The 19,807-nt window shown below is 46.9% G+C and overlaps 6 protein-coding genes across 8 annotated transcripts in view; 3 read left to right on the plus strand and 3 right to left on the minus strand.

The window, feature by feature from the left end:
* LOC126562251 (tubulin alpha-8 chain-like) overlaps positions 1-19,807 on the plus strand; it is a 395,370-nt gene that overhangs the window by 6,245 nt on the left and 369,318 nt on the right. The gene's annotated exons all lie outside the window — the stretch shown is intronic.
* Positions 422-1,184, minus strand: LOC126563162 (nucleoside diphosphate kinase). Its single transcript, XM_050219786.1, has 2 exons — positions 977-1,184; positions 422-800 (listed from the first exon to the last, which is right to left on the minus strand). Exons 1-2 carry the CDS (start codon positions 1,148-1,150, stop codon positions 468-470), a joined length of 507 nt encoding a protein of 168 aa, XP_050075743.1. The 5' UTR covers positions 1,151-1,184; the 3' UTR covers positions 422-467.
* Positions 1,639-4,007, plus strand: LOC126562610 (sideroflexin-2). 3 transcript variants are annotated; one of them, XM_050219158.1, is made up of 6 exons: positions 1,639-1,782; positions 2,548-2,698; positions 2,776-2,946; positions 3,024-3,379; positions 3,464-3,599; positions 3,705-4,007. In XM_050219158.1, exons 2-6 carry the CDS (start codon positions 2,550-2,552, stop codon positions 3,859-3,861), a joined length of 969 nt encoding a protein of 322 aa, XP_050075115.1. In that variant the 5' UTR covers positions 1,639-1,782; positions 2,548-2,549; the 3' UTR covers positions 3,862-4,007. The 3 variants fall into 3 exon arrangements, with proteins under 3 accessions (XP_050075115.1, XP_050075114.1, XP_050075117.1); XM_050219157.1 differs by having other exon boundaries at positions 1,640-1,782; positions 3,024-3,375; positions 3,460-3,599; XM_050219160.1 differs by lacking the exon at positions 1,639-1,782 and adding an exon at positions 1,824-1,844 and having other exon boundaries at positions 3,024-3,375; positions 3,460-3,599.
* On the plus strand, positions 5,556-12,331 carry LOC126561022 (uncharacterized). Its single transcript, XM_050216971.1, has 3 exons — positions 5,556-9,795; positions 9,868-10,736; positions 11,075-12,331. The coding sequence occupies exons 1-3, from the start codon at positions 5,556-5,558 to the stop codon at positions 12,329-12,331; spliced, it is 6,366 nt and encodes a 2,121-aa protein (XP_050072928.1).
* LOC126562239 (CCR4-NOT transcription complex subunit 11) lies at positions 15,327-16,993 on the minus strand. The gene is made up of 5 exons (XM_050218687.1): positions 16,977-16,993; positions 16,802-16,896; positions 16,477-16,718; positions 15,868-16,401; positions 15,327-15,800 (listed from the first exon to the last, which is right to left on the minus strand). The coding sequence occupies exons 1-5, from the start codon at positions 16,991-16,993 to the stop codon at positions 15,327-15,329; spliced, it is 1,362 nt and encodes a 453-aa protein (XP_050074644.1).
* On the minus strand, positions 18,544-18,962 carry LOC126563312 (jupiter microtubule associated homolog 1). Its single transcript, XM_050219944.1, has one exon. It carries the CDS (start codon positions 18,960-18,962, stop codon positions 18,582-18,584), a length of 381 nt encoding a protein of 126 aa, XP_050075901.1. The 3' UTR covers positions 18,544-18,581.

Raw genomic sequence — 19,807 nt, forward strand, 5'->3', positions numbered from 1 at the left:
TTGGAGTAATTTTGCATCATTATGTTTTAGATTCTTTATTTCTTTCATTCTCTATTGATTAGTCCATTGTTTTTTCAAGCTATTGATTGCTTTTCGATTATAAAACACGCACACTTGAGTGCAGCGAAACATGCAATTGAGTGTCGTGCGAGGACCACGTAAGCAAACTATTGTGGCTTAATTGCTTCCTCGGGAGGCAATTCAAACAATGGAAGGTTATCGTCCATCTCACCTTTCTCGGCGTGTTTCTTTCTTGGCAAGGTCAAAGAAATGTACCCAAAAAGCAAGCATTTTCACGATTCTAGCATTTATTCTTCGATTCGCGTTCTCCTTCTCAAGAAGCACTTAATAGCGATTGAGTACGACAAACATGTAATTGTATAAAATAAAAAGGAATACACACTCCCTTCACACCCGAGCGCGGTAGTAAATGCATGATTCCTGACGCCCTCTACACAACGTACTGCTTATTCGTACACCCATCCTTCGGCGGCCGGGGTCCAGGACACCAGTTCCTCATCCTTGAACCACAGGGCGATTTCCTTGTTGGCCGATTCGACAGCGTCCGAACCGTGGATGATGTTGCGACCGACCTGCACGCACAGATCGCCACGGATGGTGCCTGGCTCGGAGTCGGCCGGGTTGGTGGCTCCCAGCATCTTGCGGCCAGTCTTCACGGCGTTCAGGCCTTCCCAGACCATCGGCACAACCGGGCCGGAGCTCATGTACGTGACGAGCCCGGGGAAGAATGGACGCGCCGACAGATCGGCGTAGTGCTTCTCGAGCAATTCCTTCGATGGCTATTATGTTGCCGGGGAGAGAAGAAAAAAGATCAATATGATTACCATCACTCAAAAAGGTCAGGGCAAGGGAGCACGTTTTTGTACAGACACACTAACACATCAGCTTTTAGAGGTTATGGCTACGCGGGGAGCCTGACACGGAACACCGAGGCTGGTTCTGCTCTTTTACTTACCCACATGAACTTCATCGCGACCAGCTTGAAGCCCTTGGCCTCGAAGCGTTCGATGATTTTGCCGACGAGCCCACGCTGGACTCCATCGGGCTTGATCATGATGAAAGTACGTTCCTTGTTAGCGGCCATCGCGGATGAGAACAGCGAGAAAAATGCAAGAAGTGAGCCGATCATACGAAAAGCTCCCACTTTATATCAGCCGCGGCTACAGAATTGGCGAGCTAAAAATAGCCTGACAGCAACGCGTTGTCAAAGCTTTTTCGCCCATGACAGCTGCCGGCGGGAGCTGAAGGACGTCTTATAGACCTTGGTGATGTAATGTGTAATTTGAAAAATAATTTAATTTCTCCTAATTGAAAAAATGAACGATATTTTGCTGCAAAGTTTATTGGAAACAAGTAGGCGATCGTACTAGGAGATCTATTTCCTGATTGGCCATGTTGCTACGTATTGCCAGAAACAAGATTAATTTGTACGGACTATTCTAGCAGAGGACTGAAACTCGCTGCGATAAACAAATATATCAGCATACGGACAAAAAGTGTGAAGAAACAGCGTTAAGTTCGTAAAATTTGTGCCCCCCGAAACAGCTGATAAGTTTGTTTACAAACAGACCATGTAACTGTCAAACGTTCACACCTGGCCCGTCGCTATATAAATCTTGTACCAGCTGCATCCAAACGATTTTTCCACTGGATGCACCGGCTGGCACTGACAAACACAGCTCGTGTGCGTGTGTGTATATATACATATTTTTGTGGTGCATTGGGGCGGAGCGCAAATTCGTGAACGGCTCATTAAAATCGGTAATTTTACATTAAAGTTGTGAAACCGTATACCCATGAATGGTGTGAAAGTTCTTTCAACGGTATCATCTAGCTTTTACCAGTGAAAACAATTGCCACACAAGCATTGGAAAGCTTTTTGGTTCTCCCCAGACAAACTGGCTCCGGACTAGGATGAAATTTTAGTGAAGGAACTTGTTTAGACTTTGGTTTTTTGCTTTTGAAAGGGAAATATTTGTATGTGTCCATGAAAATATGTTGAAAACTCCGAATTGAACACATTTCCAAAAAGAACTGCTATACAAAATCTGCAAAATTTTAACTATTCCCGATAGGAACCGCAGACTTAATCGCAAAGCCAAGGATTCCTAGTTGGTACCTGCCAGTTTGTTACCTACCTCAAACCTATTATGCAGGACGTGCTAATTTGGGGTCAAAAATAAATTCAGTGTTTAGCAGTGTTTAGTTTGACCCAAATTAGATGTGATTATGGTGTCATTTCTATTTTGAAAATTTAAAACAATAATTTCACACTGAATTGGAGAAAAATGGTTTCATAATCGAAAAAAAAGGAGTAGATTACATGTAATAACATCCTGGTGAGGGTGGTTTTGGATTATGTAACTCCCACGTACATTGTTTAGCATCAAATGAACAGTTTGTTGCTGGTAGCCAAGAACGTACTACAATGTTGCTACTGCACAACCGGGAAGATAGAGATTTTTTTTTCCTTTCTAGGTGATGAATTGAATCAGCATTGCAAATCTCGTTTCGTTGCTTTCACAGCCATGTCCGATATCGACATCGTCCAGCCATTGTGGGATTTGAGCACCTTTACTGGACGACTGAAGCACTATTTCTGGATAACTGACCCGCGCACGTGTTTTGCAACCGATGAAGAGCTCGATCGCGCGAAAGAGTTGTATTTAACCGTGAAGTGAGTGATGCACCGGTAATGCACTGAAGTAAACCAAGGAATAATCTATTTATTTTTCTTTTCATTCTTCTCGACAGAGCTGGTACCATACCTCAGAATACAACCATCGATCAGATACATTATGCGAAAAAGTTGTACGAAAGCGCCTTCCACCCGGATAGTGGCGAGAAGCAGAATGTGTTCGGTCGGATGAGTTTTCAGATGCCGGGTGGTATGGCCATTACCGGTGCCATGTTGCAGTGGTACAAGTATGTGGAACATTCTGATAGACTGTTTCGTATGGGACTGATAAATTTTTTTTTCCTCTACTTTTGCTTGCTCGCAGAACGACCACCGGTGTAGTTTTCTGGCAGTGGGTTAATCAGTCATTTAATGCGCTCGTCAACTACACGAATCGTAACGCAAATTCATCCCTCTCAACCACACAACTAGCGGTGGCGTACGTATCCGCTACAACGTCCGCCCTGGTGGCTGCGGTCGGCTACAAAGCTTATCTGCAAAAGCGTGCCACCCCACTTTTCCAGCGTTACGTTCCATTTGTGGCGGTAGCGGCGGCCAACTGCATCAACATACCTCTCATGCGCCAGAACGAACTCATTCATGGCATTGGCATCGAGGACGAGAATGGTAATGTGGTGGGATCGAGCAGGTTAGCCGCTGGCAAAGGCATTGCACAGGTAAGTGAGCGGTTAGTACCGAATGCTGCTGCAAAGGAAGCTATTTTTAAATGATTTTGTTTTTGCATCGTTTGTTTTTTGTAGGTCGTATTTTCTCGCATTGCCATGTGCGCTCCGGGAATGCTGATTTTGCCCATCATCATGGAACGGTTGGAGCAATACCAATCATTCCGCCGTATGGCCGTACTACACGCACCATTCCAGGTTTTGGTCGTTGGTTGCTTGTAAGTGTATCGCTAGAATACGTTCATTTGGATCATTTGGATTCATGTTGAAGCCTGATAAACCTTGTCTATATCCATTTCCCTCTTCTTTCCCGATAATTGCAGCTTAACGGTAATGGTACCGACGGCATGTGCACTGTTCCCACAGAAAGCTGAACTAAGCACGAGCGTGATGAAGCTGGTCGAGCCACAGTTCTACGAGGAAATGAGCAAGAAAACGGATCGCATACCTGAGCTTGTGTACTTTAACAAGGGACTGTAAAGCAAAGCCATCTGCCGTCCCGCTGGCCACCAGCAGCTTCAAACACTGCAAAACAGGAAGCCCAAGCTAGTCGACAGTGTCGAATGCATCGTACCCAGTGCAGGATACAATAAACTTATAATCTCCTGGTAGATCGTTAAACTGGAGTACTGTAGTTTTCGTGTAGAGTTTCTTTTTGGGAGCTATGTATCAGTAATTTCAATTTGCAATTTGAGTTTTACTTAATTATTGTAATCGTATCGGTTTTTGCGTTGTAACTGGGGCATGTTTTGATTCAAAATTTACAAACCTAAACAAAATAATTTATCAACTGTCAACGCACGTTGGCCACTAGCACGCTCATTGTGCTTTCTCGCGCTTGTGAAAATATTCTTCCCTTCTTGACAGATGATTGTGTGTATGCGCGTATGTGTGTACGGAGAGAATTGTATACCTATGTCGAATCTGTTCGTGAGTGCGAAGAAAGTGTCGCGTTCCAGAAATAATAAATTTAAGCACACCTTTTAAAACCCGAAAAAGTGGTGTATTTTACGAACATTGCATGTTTCCCTTTCATCTGCGGTGTATTGATTACCCCCAAAATACTACACGCTCGTCATAATACGGTAGAACGACAGCTGCAGCAATTGTTTCGCGTTTGTGCATTTTGTGTGTGCCAGCACCCTCCCCCAGGAGGTTCATCTAGACGTAGTGGCGAACAAGTGTCGTGAAAAATATTCTCCACCGACGACGTTTAGACGGCTGTTCACCAGCGAATGATCACCGTAAAGAGTGTACAACGATGCTCAGAAAAGTGTTGGTTCCCCCGAAAGAAAACAGATGCTGGCTGCGTGTGAAAATCTCTTCTTCCGCAGCACTCCTACAGCGCTGAGATGTACAATATCCAGTGACTGTGTATGGACACGGCCTAGCTAGTGCCAGCTATTGATGTGGCATTTGTGGGGTTTGGGGTTTTTTTTCGGAAGATATTTGGTGATTGGTAGTGCATCGTGTGAAAACAAGTTGATGCGTCAATCAAGCAGCAGCAGCAGCAGCAAATACTGCACGATAATTTGTGACCAGATTTTGTATTGCGATTGAAAAAAAAGAACAGTTTATCACGGGCGAGGCACACATCTTGTCCAAAGCGTGTGGTGAAGAAGGGAAGGTTAATCAAATCATAAATGTAGGAGGTGAGAGGTCACACCGAGAAGGAGGGAGAACAGCTCACCAAGCAGTGTGAAGGAATTGAGGTGGTGACGGTGAACATTAAGCAACAACTTGACCGTCGCACTATGCTTTCACAACAGCACCAGGGTGTTGAATTGATGCCAAACAAATAGCACTCCAAAGGAGAGGAAAAACTAACCCGCGACACCCGTGTGTTTCGATTGCGAATTTTTCTCCGCTCCGTACCTACGTATCGGAAATGAATGACTTTCATCATCAACACATCGAAGTAGCAATGAATAATTATGGTTACCAACGTTCCTTCACCCAACCTCCGACCGATAGTGTGGAACAATGTTAACGTCAAAAAAATTTCTTCTCATTTTAGGATTACTTGTACCGGACCAGTTTGTGCCGCTGGCAACGCGCAAAAGCTTCCTGTTTGCTGACAAAATTTCAAACCATGCCAAAACAGCACTATCCGATACGCCAATACACACGCTCGTTGTTAGTTCTTCCGCGCGGAACCTTCTGCGATAGAGAAAATGCTGCATGCGATTGTACAATTTGTTGTGTGCGCCTCATTGCTGGTGGATTTGCTGGCAGCCTCACCGACGACCGTGTATGATAGTTACAGTGACAACCGGGCGCTTCTGGTGCGCTCAGCCGTAGACGAAACGTTATCCCGTGGACGTGAACCATCGAACTCGATTTCTTCTCCCCGTAGTAATTTGCTGTCCGCACCGGGGCAGCCGGATCCGGACGAAACACTGCCGGTACAGCAACAGCTCTTGGGCGGTGTAACACGTGTCCCGTGGTACGGATTAACGGAACTTTCGGACATACTGTTGCTCGGCGTGCTGGTAACGGTTGCCATCCTTGGAACACTACTGTTCGTTGTGCTGGTTTTGGGATTGCGGACAAAGTTACACTTGTTCCGGGGTGAAGAGCCTGCGGAACGGGACATTTTGCCACTGTCCGCAGATTATGCACTCCAGCAGGTGCGTGATTGCAGCAGTAAAGTGAAAACGATTAAAACTACACCATCACCACCGATCGTACTGCTCGAAGCGAGCGCACTGCTAAATCCAGTACCGACAACGTGCGTTACCGTGACAACCACCGGTGATGGTGGCTATCGCTGTGCCGAACAGCAGCTACTAAACCTGTCAGACAAAAAGGCCCGACGCTCGCCGACTAAAGCGAACAAACGGTTGCCGGCTGTGCGTGTACCGTTGCCGGAAGTGGCAACGGTAAACATGAGTGCATCGATCGGAGCTGCCACGATCGATCCAACCACCAACGGTGCAACCGATGACCCCGATACTGAACAACACCTAACGATTGACGATAAGGAAAACTGTGTCCAGCGCCGTGTGCATTCTGAGCAGAGTGATTCAGATTCTGGTCATCCGGTAGGGCAGCGTAACGTCCTTAAAAGGCAAGCAGTCGCAGAACTGTCCGTATTTGGACCGGTAGGTACACCGCCCGGGTCGCCTGCGTCCACCTACATCCAGCTACTTACTCCTTCGTCCGCTTCATCCCTTTCTACATCGGCCGCAACCACCGACAATAATGCAACGCCAACCAAGGCCGACCTGGCTGACTGTGGTGGCAGCGTGGTGGGAGGAGGAGGAGGAGTCGGCCCGCTCTCCGCTGCGTTTGGATTCTCGCCCCGCTCGATACAATCATTTACCGTGCAAACGACCGCCACGTACTTTCGCTTTCCGGATGTTGACGATTTTACACCGACACCACGCACCCTGCCACCGAAACGGCACGGTAACGCGGACACTTGCTCCACACCGCCGGCCGTTGATGCGCGCACAGAGGAGGAGGAGGAGGACGGAAGCGAACAAACGAAACATGCACCCGTCAAGGTATCCGTTTTGGCACCGTCCCCGGGTTCGATGCCATTACCACCACCGCCTCCTATGGCGGCAAGAACGAGCGAAGCTAAGATTGAGCGTGAAAGCGCGGAAATTGTGAAGGAACCGGAACCACGCACGGCACGAATCTGTGCCCCGATGGCCAATAGACGCGTCCGACTGAAATCAATTTCGCTCGATTCGGAAGGCGCCCGGTTGGTGGAAGAAAATCTCAGCTCGACCATTCCGGTGCAAGAGTTGGTCGGTATGGCAGCACACCGGTCCGGTGGATTCGATAGCGTCATCGATGACGATGACGACGATGATGATGATGACGACAATGACGACTATGAGCGTAAGCATTGCGATAACGACAAAGCGAATGGGCCGGCTGCTGACAACGCCACCGGCCAGCACGAGACTGAGGATGAAAAGCGGCGTGCCAAACGCGTCCGGAACATTTTAAACCTTCGACTAAATATCCCGCCCCTACCACTGGGGACGGGTTCGGGACAATCGAGGATAGCAGCAGCAGGATCACTGGCACCGCCTCCGGCCGCCTCACAATCGACCGGTTCGGTTGCAAAACCGATCGTTAAAACGGTTACCGTGACGGGTTCGATTTCGAACCCGACCATGAGCACCCAACAGCAACACCACCATCACATGGAGGACAGTAATGAGCAGTTTTACTTCGAGTACTTTGATTACGGCGATGACGATGAGGACGACGAAACGGATGACGACGAGTACGACGAGGTGGAGTACGGTGAGGAAGACGGTGAGGGGCACGAGGACAATAACAACAACAACAACAACAGCAGCAGCGGTCATACGATCGTATTGCCACCAGTACCAAAAACGCCGACACTTTCGCAATCAAAGCAAAAAGCGAGTTCGCTCGATTCGGACAAGCTAAAGGTATCGATTCCTTACGGTGGTAGTGGTGTTGGTGGCGTTGGTGGTGGTGCCGCCAGTACTTTCGGGTCGGTAAGCTGCAGTGGTGGGATGAGCCACATCATGAGTATCGCACAACCGACAAGTGGAACGGGTATGATGTCCTCCATGCTTAGCTACATGCATTCGCACCCTCAGCAGCAGACTCAGCAACAGTACGGACAATTTCAGTTCCATCAGCAGCAGCAATCACTTCACACAACGCACCAAACATCCGGACAGCTGCAACAACCCAGACGGGTGTCTTCCGTTTCCGTGCCAACTACCCCGAAACGATATCAGTATCGAACCGCGGTAAACCATCATTACTATCACCATCAGCAACAGCAGCAGCACTACGCGAGTGGACAATCAAAGCTAAAACCCTCCTACCCATATCCGACTGGTCCGACCGGAAGTACCTCCTCCTCCTCATCGACGGCATTGGTCAGCGATGGTGCGACAGCGAATGGCAATCGAAAGGATAAGAAATCACCGCACGGCTTACCTACGCCACAGTCCCAATCTCCCTCGGATAAGGAAAAATCGCTCGAAGAAGGAACAAAACCGTCCGTTCCGACGAGTGGACGATCGAGCATACTGCAGAGACGTGGCTCGAACCATAGTCTTACCCTTAATCTAGACGTTTACAATCGTGGCGGTAGTGTGGATTTAACTTCGTCGAGCTGCAGTCTGTATCGGGGTTCGTACAAAAATCTTCACCAGGTACAGTCCCACACGCAGCTTTATCAGCCACATCCGGTGGAACCACCGGTACGTGTACAATGCCATCAAGCATCACCACAGCAGCAGCAACCGACACCAGCCGGAACATCCAGCACGGCAATGGTGGACGGCAGTAGCAACACTACCACCAACACCGGCAACCTAAACAACAACACCTCCAACACTAGCAAAAAGAATCTCCTGCAACGACGAGGCTCCAACACGAGCCTCACGCTGAATCTCCGGTCAGGTGTTGGGACGGGTGGTGGAGGTGGTGGTGCAGGTTCCAGTTTCGGGCTGAACCGGTTTAGCAGTCACAATTCGCTCAATGCTGGCATCCTCGGTGGTGGTGGTGGTGGTGGACATCATCATCACCAGCAGCAGCAACAGCAGAACCAGCAACATCAGCAGTTTCCCTCCTCTTCGATGGTACGACTGGCCGGTTCACGCAAAAGTCTACTTGAGCGGCGCAATTCGAATGCTAGCCTGACGCTCATCAACGTGAATCAGCGCACACTGTCCGTTTCGAACTGTAATCTGCGCGGTTCGATCTGTAGCTTGAACAGTTTGCTGACCACGCACACCCAGAACGAACCGGCACCGTCCGGCATGATGCTGGAGGAGGACGAGCTGGACGGCAACGGGGATAATGATGATCATCACCATCATCACAACCATCACCATCATCATCACCATAACCACCACCATCACCACGGTCATCATGGTCATGGTCAGCATTCGGTTGGGCATGGTGGTGCACACGGACATCACCGTGCTGGTGGTGAAGGTGAGCTACGACGGTTTGGGAGCAGTGTCGATGCATCCTTTACCGGGAACGATGGAACCATTGCTGTAGGACAATCGAACGAGACGAACGAGGGGAATGGGAATGGTAGGGGAACCTTTGGTTATGGTTATGGTCGGCTTACGGTTGGTACCGGGCACACTTCGACCAATCAGCAGCACGGTCGCCATCATGATGCTGGAGGCGGTCATCATGAGGATGCACGGGGAGGTGGTGGCGTGTACGGTGGAAGCAGTAGGCAGCGAAAGTTCCGTAGTTCGGACAGCTTGCACAACATTAATGTACGGGAGCAGGGCGTGCATGGGTGTGAGATGATCGGTGGGAGACACCATCAGCATCATGGCCATGGGGCGTTGGAGCGACAGCTGGAGGGGGAAACGAAGCAGATGTCGGACAACACGTATCAGCAGCGAAGTTGCCAATCGTCTTTCGATGAGCGCCATCACTATGGTAAGTAAAGTAATGTTTTAACTAGAAATTATCCACAATCATACAATCATTTCTTTGTCAACACCCTTCTAGGATCGTCTGAAAATTTCAAGGAGCACCAAAACAAACTCTCAATCCACCGCGGACTCTTCCAGAAGGATCCGTCCACCGTAACGTCAACCTCGTCGGCCAACAACCTATCAGCCCTCGGAACCGGCTCACTGTACAATTGCTGTGGCAACTGCTGCAGCAGTGGTTGTTGTAGCAGCTGTTGCTGCTGCTGCTGCTGCTGCTGTTGCGGTACCATAGATGGCGGTGGTTGTTGCGATGGCAACGGACTAGCACTGAAGGCAGGCAACTTAAGCATCAGCAACTCGAATGTACGAAATATCTCAACGAAACCGCTCAGTCCGCAGACAACCAGTGAAGACTTTAAAATTTATCTAGCCAACATTCAGTTCCTTCAAAATGCATCGAACGTACTTACGATAGCGTACCTGCGGAAGTTGCACAATTTCTTTAGCAAAACGTACCGCAAAATGGTTGCATCGGCAGCTAGTACCGCTATCGCCGCACAGGAAGCGTTCCGTCAGCGTACCCATTCACGCGATGAGGCGGCTGGTGACGGAAAGGAACCAAGAGAACGAGTTGATGAAACGGTTCAGGATGTGACGGCTGGAAATAGTACGAAGATGATGTTACTGCACAGTGACAGTCTTCATCATCCGCCGGTGTGCGATGATGAATCGTACGATGAGGAGCACAAAAAGATGGTTCTGAAGATACACCAGGAGTTTTGGGATTTGCCCACCAACTATCAAGAGAAACCGTTGGTGTTTGGATCGCAGGCAAAGAATCGCTACAAAACGATCCTGCCGAATGAACATTCGCGCGTTATTTTAGAACCGGAACGGGCACCGATTGCTGGCGGTGAGCCTTACATCAACGCGAATTACATTAAGGTAGGCAGTGTTTAAGATGTAGCCGGGGCAATTTATTGGCTTATTAGACTCGGTGATGAGGCGACAAGCGCGCCGGTCTTCAAACGGCCGGACTGGGGGTCAAATTCCATTCAACTACGTGGTATCAACAAATCTAATAAGCCATCCGATGGACGGCGTGGCATAAAGGTTGTTAAATGAAGAAGAAAAAGATTTATTTATAACCACATGATTGGTCATAGATATGCCCTACAGTGGAGGACAAACGTGTCTTCGTGTTTAACAAAAGTTCGGATAATAAAATCCGGAAAGAAACGCCTCGTAAAATAGATAATTTGAACGTTTTCCTTTCTTTTTAGGGTCCCGATTACTCAAACAACAGCTACATCGCAACCCAAGGCCCGCTACCAAACACAATCTACGAGTTTTGGCTAATGGTGTACCAGAATGTCGCACGCACGGCAACGGCCGCCGGCACATCCCTCTCATCCACCGGCATTGAGCAAAAAATAGTAATGCTAACAAACTTTGTCGAAAATGGACGCCAAAAGTGTGCAATCTATTTCCCGCAGAACGAAGACGATTGGCTAGCCTTTGGCAATACGGCCGAGGTGGATGTGGGTGAAGTGTTGCAGGAAAAGGATACGCTAACGACAAAGGTCTCCTCCTGTCTGGCAGAGGTACAGAAGGGAAGTAATGGTCAAGCGATAACGATAAGCGCACGGTGTGATAGTTGCTTCTTTCTCGTGCACAACGTGTGCGTCGAGCAGCGAAACGGCTACACCGTACGTACGCTAAATGTAATCTACGGTCAGAAGGTGGAAGCACCGAGCGAAGGAACACCTGTGGTGGATAACGATGGTTGCACCCTGTTCGAATTGATCGCATTCCGGGCACAACACTACTGGTTCCCGGATTGGCCCGATCATCGCTCACCGAACGATATCAATGTGCTGCTCGACTTGAGTCTCGATGTGCTCGGCACGAACGTCATCGATACACCGCGCCCGGAAAGCAATAACTCACTGAAGGGCAATCAACCCGGTACGCCGGGACTGGAGGAGATAGTTAGCGCCGGTCAGCTTGCTGCCCTGTGCTCATCCGCCACACCGAACGTACTACCGATCATTCACTGTTCGGCCGGCATCGGACGGACGGGATGTTTAATTGCGATACTGAACGGATTGCGTCAGTTGCGACTGTCCGTGATGGCGCATCAGCGCAGGCAGCAGCAGCTTAAACAATCGCAGCAAGTCGTTGCGTGTAACGATGATCGGCCGGTTGCCGAGGGTCATAAAACGGCAGCCGATGAGCTGCAGGACGAGTTGGAACAGTCGTTACCTTTGCCGCCGGTTCCCGATGGTCCGGAGGCGCGTAGAAAGTCCGCTACCAGCTTGATGTCACTGACGGCCGGTAATGGAACGTTACGTGGCCAGCGGGGAGAGGGTGGAACTTTGCAGCAGCGCGAATCGGGACAGGTTGACATTTTGGGCATTGTGTGCAATCTACGGTTGCAGCGTGGTGGGATGGTACAAAATTCCGAACAGTACGAACTAATCCATCGAGCGCTCTGCCTGTATCTGGAGAAACTAACCCAGGAAGGGCACATACTATAGAACGCAAAACCTCTAAACGATAGAATAATCGATATTGCATCTTTGTCTAAGCAAAAACCTTACAAAGAACCCAGCGTAATGTGTAGCTGTGAAAAATGCTAGAAAAATATGACTGAGCCGTTCACGCTCACCACGGAGAGCGGTGAACGCAAGGTGGCTCAGCATTGAGCGAAATGCACCCAAAAGAACGTGCTGAGCGACGACCCGACACTAAATACGGATAAATAATGACACAAAAGATGGGCACACAGGGAAAGGAAAGGTGGTTGCACGAAAGAGATACCAAAGAAGTTCGAAACAGCTGCACAAAAAAAGCAAATGCGAAAGAAATGCAATCAAAACTAACCTGTCGAGGCAGCAGCAGTACAGTGGGAAAGCACGGGGCGCGCCCAATTTAGAAAAAAAATGAAGTAAACGAGTAGATCTGAGTAAGTTTAGCGAATGTTGTAGTACATTAAAACTGACACAAATGATGATGATAAAGCACTAGTTGTAAGTTGTGGCCGCCGGGGAGGCTTGCTCGCTGGTGGGGGTGGGGGGTGTTACATCCTCGCACATTGAATCACACTCCTGTGGGTGTGGTTGGTGGTGGTGGTGGCGAATGACTAACTAACTAAATGGAATTATGAATTCGATGTATGTTTGTCCTTACTACTGCTACTACTACTACTATTACCTACTACAGCTACAACTATTACTACCCTACTACACCTACCTATTACTAAATGATGTGCAGCAAAACGTAATGGTATTCTAATGTTGGGATTGAATTAGTCAAAGGCAAACACAAACACACAGAAAGATAACTTAACGTATATTACATATATAGCAAAAAGCAGCAGCAAACACAAAAAAGGGGGAAGAGAATTTTTGTGACGAGAAGAAGTGAAGGGATAATTGGGGGGACTAGGGAATTGGTACGGAATTTTACAACTCACACGGCGGGGGAAATGCATGCATGCAACTATAATTGAGTGCAAGAAAACGGGATTAAGGGTTTACTTAGGACACACACAGACACGCTAAAGGGGAATGCGCTTTATGAATGTTTAGTCTGTAAGAAATAATGTTTTATTTGTGTGTGTGTGTGTGTGTTTGTGTGTGTGTGTGCGTGCGTGTGTGTTTGTGGATGTGTGTATGTATGAGTGACGAGGCAGATATATAATGATTTAATTTAATGATAATGATAATGGGACGAGAGACAACTAAATTATTACATAGATGGGATCCATATATATATATATATATATATATATATATATATATATATATATATATATATATATATATATATATATATATATATATATATATATATATATATATATATATATATATATATACTATTCATATATACACACACATACCATATACACAAAACACAGATATTCTTATATAGAAAAAAGGAATACACAACACACCCACAAAAGAGATTTGGAAAAAAGGCTGGATTTTTTTTAAAGGAAACACCCTCCCAATTTAATGGCTTTCTAATGGATGGTTTTTTTGGGTTTGGTTTTAAAATAATCGATGAGCGGAGTATGTGAAAAACTGCAATGATCAAAATGAAAAAGTAAAAAAGCACACAAGCATAACACACATACGTTTGGAGACTCTTTTGAAGATGAAAACAAAATAACAAAAATTATTTTTAAAAAACAGATCAAAACTGAGCATAACATAAGGGCACGGAGGAGCTGAAAATTTTGCTGGCGTATAGTAGAAAATGACAATGATGGAAAGTATTAAAACTAGCGTAGAACAATTTGCAAAAAAAAAACAACAACAAAAAATAGCTGAGTGAATGGAACGGCGCCTGATGAACTGGGGATGTACTACATTCAAAATGGATACAGTTTTCTTTAAATGAGCTCAACTTACCGCCGCTTCTTTACCATACACTACCGTGGGGTAAATTGGACAATTTTAATCGGTAAACCATAAACCACAAGACCATTGTCGCATATGGCATTTAGTACAATTCGGATCGATCGCCCTAAAGAAAGGAGTATCGTAGGCGTGGCCCGTGTTGTGTCGGAAAACAGTAGGATGTAGCTTTTTATGTTCTACAAAATATATATATATATATGGTGGGGACAGAGATAGATCCCAGAATCATCACCAACGCTGGGCGCGTTAGTGATGTATGCGTGGTGCGGTGATAGAAGCATAGCAGTAAACCAAAAAAAGGTGTATGGAAGAGAAATGCAAACAAGAATCAACCACACCACAGAGACACAACCACAACCGCAAACAATATGTGTGTAAATAAATGTGTGAAAAAATAGTCCTTTTTTGGTTAGTGTTGTTAACTACGAGCGACAGCGTTGGACCTTTCGGTCTTTGATTCCATGTGTGTACACATTGGGTAGATATGGAAGCTGCCGAGGAACATAACAGCTATATTGGCGCCCTGACTCTTCTCAAAACGTTGGCCTTATGTTTTCCTTCAGACAAGCTCTGATCATCATATCTCGGCCACACCAGACAATTCAACCTGAAATCAGTCGAGGACATGTTCCAGTTATCCAACAGTGTCGCAATGCCGTACAGAAGCTTGACATACAAAGCGCGTCGTTGTTTGAGAGACCCTGAGGACTCAACATATTTTCGTTCGAAGGACCCTCTTGACGATGCAATGGTATCTGAGTGCAGTCATATCAGACCTTGTATCTTCGTATTCACTGTGCTACCGTTTACCGGGATAAATTGATATTAATTTTCACTATTAGTTCTGGCGCAGATCTACTTCGAAGACTCTCTTAGAAGCTGAATATGAATCCTCCATATGATCCCTGGTTTCATAGCAATTTAGGTGAAATTTATCACGATCAAAACCTGCGCCAGACTTGAATCTTACCTCGACTCGACTAATTGAGTGACGATTGGCAACAAAATATATACAATTTAAAGTCTTTATTGCATCCCGATGCTTCAAGCTGGCGGCTGCTGCACACATCCATTCCCCCCCCCCCCCCCCCCCCTCTCGGTCGTTTTAAGATTCTTTCGGTGACTGTTGTACGCTAGCGGTCGTCCCCGTCCCGGAACTACCGGCCACCGTACCCTGGTCCAGTTCTAGCTGCTTCAGCAAGCGATACAATGCGGCCGCCTCCCGTATTCTGCTAAATTCAATACAGAACGTTTCGATCTCAATGTACAGCTGCTTCACGTCGATTATTTTGTTCCGTATCAAGCTCTGCAGAAACACGCAGACCAACCGTACCAGCCGATTCTGCATGTACTTGTCCCGAAACGTCGAACAGGTACCGATACTGTTCACAATGTACAGATGCACGAAATGTACCGGAAGATCGACGGAAGTGGTAAGCCGATTAACCACCTCCATCGAATGGAGCGACAGTTCCATCTCCAAGATTACGTCCAGGTAAGCATCGATGTGGCGTGTTTTAAGCATACGCATCAGTATTTCAATCGCAATCGTTGGATTGTACTCAATTAAGTTGGGGAGCTGTAATTTACACAGGAAAAAGAGATCATTCTTTTCCTCTACTTCTAACCCGCTCAAGATACGATACCTTTTCCGGTGTAACGCACGACAGGTGCGTCTGTTGCGTGTCCTTCTCCAGTTCATTCACGAGCGTTTGCTGATCGGCAATGCTTAACGCTTGCCGGAAGGATTGATCGAGCAGCGTTTGCAAACATTTGTCCGGTGTTGGTTCCGCATCGCTACAGCTATTGTACACCGGTTTGTGGTACGATGGGCTGCCCAAATCGAGCCAGATCAGTTCATCCTCGCACGTCAGCAATGGCGGTGCGACGGACATAAACGTTGGCCCAAGCGCATTCGTCAAGGGATTGCTCGCGTTCAGTGTCATACCGTTGATGAGCTCCGCAATTGCTGGGCCGGTATGGTTTTCTAGCGCCGGTTCCCGCCCTGGCAGAACCGGTATCGCTGGAATTACGTTCATAACGTTCGATCGTACAGTAAGCGGCAAGTCTTTAAGTCGCTCCGTCACCTTTGCCTTTACGAACGCAATCTCCGCTGGTCCGACCGGGGTCGGTAGGGCGGCAAAAGCCTGACAAAACATGCGCGGCGTTTTCCTGTCGATCTGCAAAGCATTCCCGGATATTCATTTAACAGGTTAATGTGGTTATGGTAATGGGGAAAGAATCTCGCTGCCTACCTCAGGATCACCGTTAGACAGCAGCAGATGTATAAACTTTAGCTCAACCATCTGCCTGCGGTTGTTGGCCGGCGTCACTCCAACACCACCTATCGGTTCCAGAAATCGGGCCAGAAAAAGGTAAAACGGTGATTCTGCTTGCTCTTTGCGTCGGATGTCGTACAGCACGTAAATGCCCGCTAGCCTATCGAACGGGTACGTTAAATCGTTCTGTAGCAGTAGCAAAGCAAGCGCTGATCCAACTGTACACGGGAAGGGATAGAGAGGGAAATTTAGTCAGACATTTTTGTACAGTGTAACTTAGTACAGATGATGGCACACGCACCCTGAAACCAGTTGCCCGCATTGGTTAACCGTTTCTGTATAATAATCGAGATTTTTTCGAACGACTCAAAGCCAACATTCGATGCGGTTATCAAGCTGCAAAGAAAGCACCGAAACAGTAGGTAAGCAAATGCATTCGGTTTTGGTAGTAAACAAAAGAAAAACAAGACACTTACTCGTACACTTCACGCATCTTGTGCAAACTGTGCTGCAGATGGTCTGGTTTGTGTGAATTTTAAGGGAGAAAGTTTTCTCTCCCAGGGTTTTCTTGTGGTTGCAAATCGTCGTCCCCCAACAGCTGACGAGGAAAAGCGCGCACCGTGTCACAGAAAAACAACACCAAAACAATCGCACCCTATTTTCATCGAGACGGCATTTTGACAGAACCGAACGCTGTTGTTGGGAAGTGCGAAGCAGAAAACAATAATGCAACGCTAAAATAAAGCAGGGAAAAATCGTTAAATATAAAACAGAAGGGGCTTTGCCATGGTATCCGGGTGTGGACACCGCCACCACAAGTAACCAGGTGTTTCCCATGCTCAACAATAATAACTAGTGTTGTCCGTACTGATTAATTTAAATAAACTCATCATAACGATTTTCTACCACTCTTTTGGCATTCGAATCACTATGAGTGTTTAAACTCTTTTGGGAATCTTTGTTATCAAACTCATTGCTAAGGAGATAATAGTCGTCATATGAATTCGATTCGCAAAGAGTGTTAAAACTCTTGCCCCTGCTCAGCTCTTTAGTTCCAGTAAGGTGCCTTTTGCCTTGTTTTAACGAATCCCAAAAGCAGAGTGAAAAGATTGAAATTTCAGTAGGGAATGAATTAATTGCTTGAATAGAGTTGTTATTCTCATTACTACTAGCAACACACGGTATTGACGGCAGCCAATAGCAACGACAAAAGCACCTCCGGGATGAACGCATAAAATGCATCATTGACCCCATTCTTCCCCATCGCGGGAAATCTATTTCTATTTTCGGATTACAAACAACACAAGGGACACAGAATGAGCTAATATTTATATTTTTTTTATGCAGCTGGCTTGTAATTAAGCTGTAGTTGTATAATTTATTTGTTCCGTCATTTTGTGTAAGAGAAAGAGAGTTACTAGGGTCACCATTCCAGCGCCATTGGTCTAGGTGTAGTTTGGGTAGCCCCTCATAGCGCTCAGGCTTCCACACTTTGTGTTTTGTTGAAAGTTATAATACCATACGCAAAATACACAATTAGAAAGTAATAGCTAGTAGTAGTAAGCTTTAAGTAAAGGTTTTGTCTTTGTTCTTGTTTTCGTGTGTGATTTTTTTTTTTGGCAGTACTACTAACCCTTTGAGCACTCCATGGAGCGAAAAAGGGTTAGCGAAGGGTGTTTTATAGGGGTGTGGTGTGTAGGTGTGTGTTTCTTTAAAAGCTATCAAGAATATCGAAGGTACACAAGACACTAACCAAACAAAATGGAGCACTCCCCTGGTGTGAGCGACCGGATCGGACCGGCCCAGGCACCGATGATGATGCTCACACACTGCACGGGAGCTATGCGAGTGAAGCTACGTGAGGAGCAGTAAAGTGTACGCACACCGATTGTAAACATAGAAAAGCCGACACGGGATCTGGGCCGGGTGGCCCGACCGTCCCGTGTGAATAGTTTGGTTCCGATGCAAGGTAGAGGCAGGTGCGTTGCAACTGCGCGCAATACTGCAGCTTCGAAGGGTGCGCCAGGGGATGGTAATGGTGGGGGTGAATGGTTGGTGGAGCTTTGCAACGGTCAACCAAATCACCAGAAACCTTGCGAATGACCACCCGGCGGTACACGGGCACGTTCCGACGCGGCTGACGCTGACTTGTTCGCTTCCCCACCGGACGATGCACCGTTCGATGACGAGGATCCATTTTGGGCTGCTGCAGGTGATGATGCTGCACTGTCGCCACCCGCCGTGGTGCGCTTGGTCGTATCGAGCGTTTCGTTCGGATCCATCGTGCCCATCACCGCGTTCATGTTGGATGAGTTTTGCTGGTTGTTTTTCGGCCGGGGCGGATTCTGCCGCACGTCCGTCGCACCGAAAATGTCCGAGTGGCCACCGCCCGGTGGTTTCAGTACGCGGCTCGATGGTTTCGATTCGGCGGCCACACCAACGTTAAAGTTTGTCGACGACATGATGACGAATAATGCGAAACGGAGGTGGTTTCTTTTTTGGTTTAGCGAACACGGCAGGACCGAATCTAAGTAGCACGGGCGTAACTATGCACTATTGGTTTCACAAACGCAAGTGAGAGAGCGTAACGACGGGTCGCGTTTTCTTCTGGTGTAGGGAGCAGTCGAGCGGATCAATAAAATGAAGCGACGACGCAAGATGTTGAAAATTCAGTTGGCGTTTTTGGGGGCTTGCCGTTTGACAGATGGTGAAAAATAGGTCGCACAGGGTGTCCGTTGGAACAAAAGGGCCACAAATTGTGACAACTTGTGAAACAAATTTAACTGCAATGCGTAATGCAAGATAAATTAATTATAAAACAATCAAGAAATGTTATTGAACAGAACTATTAAATTCCCCTTCAAAGGTTATAATGGATGCAAACTGAGATGATGGCCCAACCGCAACTTTTGGGCCGCTTTGAAATTTCAAAAATGTATGTAATCAAACGATTAAATTTGTTTGAAATGGTTCGATTCAATCGATTTTATTTAGTATAATTCCAAGTGTAATTTGTTTTTGAACGAAAGTACTGAAATGTTTGCGTTAATCTGTTTGACCCATTTGCTTTAAAAATAACTCGAGTAATTTAGTAAAGTATATTGTTTAATAACAAAGTATGATATCATCGCAGCGAATGACATCATCCATAGCTGTAAATTGCTAACCTGAAGACCAAATAACACGTTGGTCTGAACATGCAACATTATCTACTGACTCATCCGGCGCTACTGCAGTCGTCGATACACGGTCCTGCGCCAAATGACTTCACATCTCACTTCGCATTGCATGTTTCACCCTTCCTTTG

Source organism: Anopheles maculipalpis, chromosome 3RL, assembly GCF_943734695.1.
Source record: "Anopheles maculipalpis chromosome 3RL, idAnoMacuDA_375_x, whole genome shotgun sequence".
Lineage (NCBI taxonomy): Eukaryota > Metazoa > Arthropoda > Insecta > Diptera > Culicidae > Anopheles > Anopheles maculipalpis.

Excerpts from the sequence above, each read along its gene's own strand:
- LOC126562239 (XM_050218687.1), bottom strand. Across the intron at positions 16,402-16,476 it reads TGTCTAACGGTGATCCTGAG|ATCGACAGGAAAACGCCGCG; the intron begins GTAGGCAGCGAG and ends AATGCTTTGCAG. Across the intron at positions 15,801-15,867 it reads CGTGCGTTACACCGGAAAAG|CTCCCCAACTTAATTGAGTA; the intron begins GTATCGTATCTT and ends TGTAAATTACAG.
- LOC126563162 (XM_050219786.1), bottom strand. The coding sequence starts at position 1,150 with ATGATCGGCTCACTTCTTGCATTTTTCTCGCTGTTCTCATCCGCGATG. Across the intron at positions 801-976 it reads TCGCGATGAAGTTCATGTGG|CCATCGAAGGAATTGCTCGA; the intron begins GTAAGTAAAAGA and ends GCAACATAATAG.
- LOC126561022 (XM_050216971.1), top strand. The coding sequence starts at position 5,556 with ATGCTGCATGCGATTGTACAATTTGTTGTGTGCGCCTCATTGCTGGTG. Across the intron at positions 9,796-9,867 it reads CGATGAGCGCCATCACTATG|GATCGTCTGAAAATTTCAAG; the intron begins GTAAGTAAAGTA and ends ACACCCTTCTAG. Across the intron at positions 10,737-11,074 it reads TCAACGCGAATTACATTAAG|GGTCCCGATTACTCAAACAA; the intron begins GTAGGCAGTGTT and ends CTTTCTTTTTAG.
- LOC126563312 (XM_050219944.1), bottom strand. The coding sequence starts at position 18,962 with ATGTCGTCGACAAACTTTAACGTTGGTGTGGCCGCCGAATCGAAACCA.
- LOC126562610 (XM_050219158.1), top strand. The coding sequence starts at position 2,550 with ATGTCCGATATCGACATCGTCCAGCCATTGTGGGATTTGAGCACCTTT. Across the intron at positions 3,380-3,463 it reads CAAAGGCATTGCACAGGTAA|TATTTTCTCGCATTGCCATG; the intron begins GTGAGCGGTTAG and ends TTTTGTAGGTCG. Across the intron at positions 3,600-3,704 it reads GTTTTGGTCGTTGGTTGCTT|CTTAACGGTAATGGTACCGA; the intron begins GTAAGTGTATCG and ends CGATAATTGCAG.